The sequence below is a fragment of the Vigna radiata genome, chromosome 8, assembly GCF_000741045.1.
Source record: "Vigna radiata var. radiata cultivar VC1973A chromosome 8, Vradiata_ver6, whole genome shotgun sequence".
In the NCBI taxonomy this organism is placed as follows: domain Eukaryota; kingdom Viridiplantae; phylum Streptophyta; class Magnoliopsida; order Fabales; family Fabaceae; genus Vigna; species Vigna radiata.
In genome coordinates, this window is record NC_028358.1 from 14,429,294 (window position 1) to 14,434,459 (window position 5,166).

The window sequence follows — 5,166 nt, forward strand, 5'->3', positions numbered from 1 at the left end:
TATAACTTGAGATTAAAACAGAAAGATATATTTCTAGAAGGCTTTAGATATCCCTCTTACTATCTTCTCTTTATAAGAAAAATACAAGCGTTGATCCAACTAATTCCTGGGCAGAAACAGATTGGTGTTGCCATGGAGTTGCTGCAAAGAGTGATTGAGTGCATGAGAAACAGACTGATAAGCTCTTTCCTGTCTTTTCTTTTTCATAGTTTAAATATTTTCTAGTAGGTAGAATAATCTTAAGTAGTATAATAAATAGTAAAGTAGAACATATGTTGTTTTTTATAAAAATAAAGAAAATAAATTTTGACTTGTGGCCAATCTAAACAACTTTCCTTTTCTTTTAGTTTTGTAGTTTTAGTTTTTTGTGTTTTTCTGTTAGGGTTGTACTTAAGAAACCTAAAGAAATATCAAGAACACACACCAGAACACACATCTGTATAACCTCCTCTTTTATTATTCACCGTCAAGATTCTTTTATTATTCACCGTCAAGATACAAGTCTGAGAGCCTAACCTCCCAGGAATAGAGAATTCCTATTCAAAGAATACAACAACCAAAAATAAGTTCCTTCTACTACTCTTCATATTTATAAAGACCCGTAACCACCCAAATCCTAACTGTCAAGAAAGTTAAGCTAACAACTGACTACTGACGCTTCCCTCTCCTCTCATATACTAACAGTTTGCTATCATTACTCTTCCCTCCTTCGACAACCTTGTCCCCAAGGTTGAATTTGGGATATTGATCCTGCATGGTGGCTTCATCTTCCCATGTAGTGCCCTCCTTACCCCCTACTTGCCATTCCACTAGTACTTGGCGCAAAACCTCCTCTCCCTGTTGAACTTGTCTCTTGTCCCATACTTTTATGGGCCAAAAAATGGGCCCATCTGCCTGCAGCTCCTCTGGCAGCCCCTTTTCCTCCCACTGCTTTTTTTTACGAGCTTTGGATGCAGCCTCACGAGCATCGAAGATTGTCGATGAGGTCTGATCTTCAAATAGACACCTTGATATCCACCTCTCTCCTCTTCTTGTTAGCCTGCTGAACCATTAAATCTTGGGCTCGATTCAATTGATGTTTCAGCTGTTTAAGGGCCTTATCACAAGTCATCAAGTCTTGGGTGACAGCCTCCACAGGTGTTTCCACATTAATGAATCTCCTAAAAGATGGAGGAGCTCTGCCATACACAGTCTCAAACAGCATACATCTAGCTGACATCTAGTAACTGGTGTTATACCAGTACTCCGCCCAGGGCAATACTGTATACCAATTTTTGGCCTGTTTTGAACAGAAACAGCGTAGATACCCTTCCCTGTGCTTTAAACAACTCTTTCCAAAATATGCTAAAAAACAGTGGGTCTCTATCACTTACAATGGAGACCGGAATGCCATGCAGTTTGATAATCTCCTTGGTAAATATCTCTGCTACAGTTTTCCCTGAATAGGGATGCTTTGCCAACTAGTTCTGCTGATTCTGAGTGGTGATCCTTTGCTCCAGCAAATACCTTAAACTCTGCTGGTCAGTGTATATCGTAAACCTCCTCCCCACCAAGTAAGGCCTCCAATGCTGGATGGCTAACACCAAGGCCATCAATTTTTTCTCATAGATGGTTTTACTTAAGGATCCCCACGAAAGTGCCTTACTGAAGAAAGCAATGGGCTTCTTGCTTTGGGTCAACACAACTCCTACTCCTCTTGAAGCATCACATTCAATCTGAAATTCCTGATTAAAGTCCGGCAAAGTTAATACCGGGGCAGAGGTTATAGCAGCCTTCAGTTTCTCCAGAGTTGTCCTCGCCTGATCTGACCAAGCAAACTTCCCCTTTTTTAATAACTCAGTTGTGCTATCTTTCCATATCCAACTACAAAGTGTCTGTAATACCCCGTCAGCCCAGAAAACCTCTAAGTTTCTGGGTTCTTCCCATTCCACCACTGCTTTAATCTTTTTGCTGTCCATTTCCACGCCTTTTTCAGAGATTTGATGCCCTAGGTAGCGAATCCTTCTCTTCCTAAAATTGCATTTCTTCCGGTTAGCCACCCATCCCTTTTGTTCTAATAGCTGCATCACTAAACTTGGAATTACGTCTAGAATTACGTCAACAGCCCCCAATTTGAAAACTTGGAATTCTTCCTCTACATCCACTTCCTCCAATCGGATCATTAGGGTAATTCTTTGATGCCCATCACCTAAACTCATGGTATAGGGGGTTGTATCGATCACCGGTAATCCCAGTTCCTCTGTTAACCCCTTGCTAATATAGTTGTGGCTCGTGCCACTGTCTATGAGCACCATCACCCTTTGTTCACCAATTTTTCCCATCAACTTCAAGGTTCTTGGGGTGGTCATACCTTCCGCATGCCGATCTTGCGGACAATTCCATGGGCTTTTCCCCTTGATCGTCATTTACCTCGGTCTCCTCACCGTCTTCGTCCTCCACCAGTAGCAACACCTGAGACTCCTCTCGGTGCAACCATGGCCTAGAGCAAATGGGCCTCCGCATCGATAGCATCGACCCTCTTCTCGCCTGTTGAGAAACTCAAGATATGGTAAGTTTTGGACTGCTCTGGCTCGGCCATTACCACCAGTCGCAACGCTCCCTCTCGCCGTCATGCTCGACGCCACTCCTTCTCTTCTCAGGTTCCTCCACCCTTCGTTCTTCCCACTTGGGTCGTCGCGGTTTTAACAGGTTCCGATCGCGTCACGCTCCCGCTGGGTAGCGCAATGAATGGGTTCGTCTTAAACCCACTTCCATGCCAACCTTGAATCCGCATCGTCGCATCTTCCAATCCCTCGCTATCCTCATCATCTCCATCAATTTAGAAGGATTCTGAATTCGTACCTGTCCCTTCACGTCTTCCCGTAACCCGAACAAGAAATAACCCAGCACCTGTTCCTCCGGTATTCCTTTCGTTTGCCCCATCAAAACTTCGAAACTTCGGACAAATTCTTCCACCGTGCCTTCTTGGCGCAAAGTGGCCAGTCGTTCATAGACCGTGCCTCTGAATCCCCCTCCAAAGCGATTAATCATGGCCGTCTTCAATCCATCCCATGATCGGTTTCGGGCCTTCTCTTTCCAAAACGTAAACCAGTACGCTGCACTCCCCTCCATACTCACATAGGCGAGCTCCACCTTTTCTTCATCCTCCGTTACTTTCTGTATGTCAAAAAACCTTTCCACCCGATTGAGCCAACTGAGTGGCTCTTCTCCTTCAAAGGTAGGTAACTCTACCCTCTTCCTCCACGGTTTCTGTTCTCCTCCTTTTCCACCATTTTCGCCTACTCCGATCACCTTGGGTCCTCTTTGATGATTATCGTTGACGGAGCTATCCTCCGAAATCCCTTCCGTTTGAGAACCGTTATGGTCTTGCTTTCCCAAAATCTTCATTATTTGTTGAAGGTCCCTTCGTACCGCCACCGATTCGACCTTCATACCCTCCATAGTAATCTCAATTGCTTCAAGCCTTGCCTCCGTCGCATTCTCCATCCTCGCGTCGTTCCAAATCGTTCGAATTCGGCAGGTCGGACCAAATGTTAGGTTTCTACTTAAGAAACCTAAAGAAATATCAAGAACACACACCAGAACACACACCACACCACACTCTGTATAACCTCCTCTTTTATTATTCACCGTCAAGATACAAAGAATAGGGTAGTCTGAGAGCCTAACCTCCCAGGAATAGAGAATTCCTGTTCAAAGAATACAACAACCAAAAATAAGTTCCTTCTATACTCTTGCTATTTATATAGACCTGTAACCACCCAAATCCTAACTGTCAAGACTGACACTTAAGCTAACAACTAAGTTTTGTAGTTAAAATAGGAGTAAATTTTTTTTTTCTTCTCTGAGATGATTACTGTTTTGTTTCAGTTTTTAAATACTTATTTCTAGTTTGTAAATACTGAGTTAGGTTGTAGACAAAACTTTGTTTTTTTTAGAATCCTAGTTGCTTGTAAAAAATTTTCTTTTATCCCTAATCCTATTTTAGCTTCTTTGAATTCTGTTTCACGTATCAGTAGTCTTATTTTAGCTTTCTTAATTCTTGTTTTAGTAATTGTCGTAGTTTTCACATAATGTTTTAGCCTTTGTACATTTGCATTTACTTTAGAATTCTTTCTTTTATAGGATCTGTTTACTTCTCTGATTTCATTTTCTTGATTTAGTTTTCATAATAAATTTTGTTTTGAACATTGTGTTTTGATTTTTAGAGATAGCCTCCTAGGTTCTTTTCCATTCATTGTTACTGTTTGGGATTATCTTAGGCTTTCTTTCTTTTGAACATAAATTTGTTTTAGTCTAGCTAGGTTCATAGTTGTTTCTTTGATTTTCTTCTTTTCCTAGTACAACTTTGGTTTAGGAACTGTTTTAGCTAATTGAGTTTAGTTAGGTTTTCTTAGCTACATACTGTCCAGTTTTAGCTTTTCTAGGTTGTAAATAGTTTTAAGTCGTACTGTTGGGTAATTCTAGGTTCTTTTTGAGTTCTATTTCATTCCTTGCTCAATTCTTTGCTGATTTACTTCATTTCACAGTTTTATTTCTCTTAATTAGAACTATTGATGTAATTCTTTACTTTAGATTTAAGTAAAAGTAGTCCTAGCTTTGCCTTTTGCATCTTAGTTCAGTTCAATTAAGCATTTTTGCATAAAAGAAGGTAGCAAGTCAGTTTTGGAAATTTATTAACCCGGAGAGATTTCAGGCCAATTTTTTTCTTTCTAGTGTGATTTCATGCATGTTTGATTTTCATTCTGATTTTGCATTGATTCTTTGTGAAAAGCTTGCTCTTGGTGGACTTTAGACGTTGATTTAGACATTCTTTCTTGCCATCCATAACCATTTAGTTTTACCATTTCAGTTCTGACCATTGTACCTTAACTTTGAGCCTTGGCCATTTTCTTTGTTTCCATTCTGTACAAGCCATTTTTCCTACCAAATACCTAACCTGTAGAGACATGTGAGAGGGATGGAGGATCTTGGAACTTGGTGAGTGCAATAGAAAAGAAGGCCAGAAGAAAAAAAAAAAAAGAAAAGGAAAATCAATTGAGAAATCTGGTTGTGTGTAAAAGGAAAGAGCAGGTCTGAAAAAAAAATGCAAAAGAGTTGAAAGAAAGACCTGACATTGTGTAAAACTAGAGAGAAAGAAAAAAAAAGGAAAAAAAAATGCAAAAG

The 5,166-nt window shown here is 40.4% G+C and overlaps 1 protein-coding gene across 1 annotated transcript in view; it reads right to left on the reverse strand.

Moving 5' to 3' along the window:
• The window catches only part of LOC111242250, a 19,402-nt gene extending 14,712 nt beyond the window's left edge, over nt 1–4,690 (reverse strand). The window contains exon 1 of the mRNA XM_022784616.1: nt 3,089–4,690. Coding sequence (XP_022640337.1) covers nt 3,089–3,486 — 398 coding nt within the window. The 5' untranslated portion in view covers nt 3,487–4,690. The remainder of the gene's footprint in view (nt 1–3,088) is intronic.
• Between the last annotated feature and the right edge of the window lie 476 nt (nt 4,691–5,166).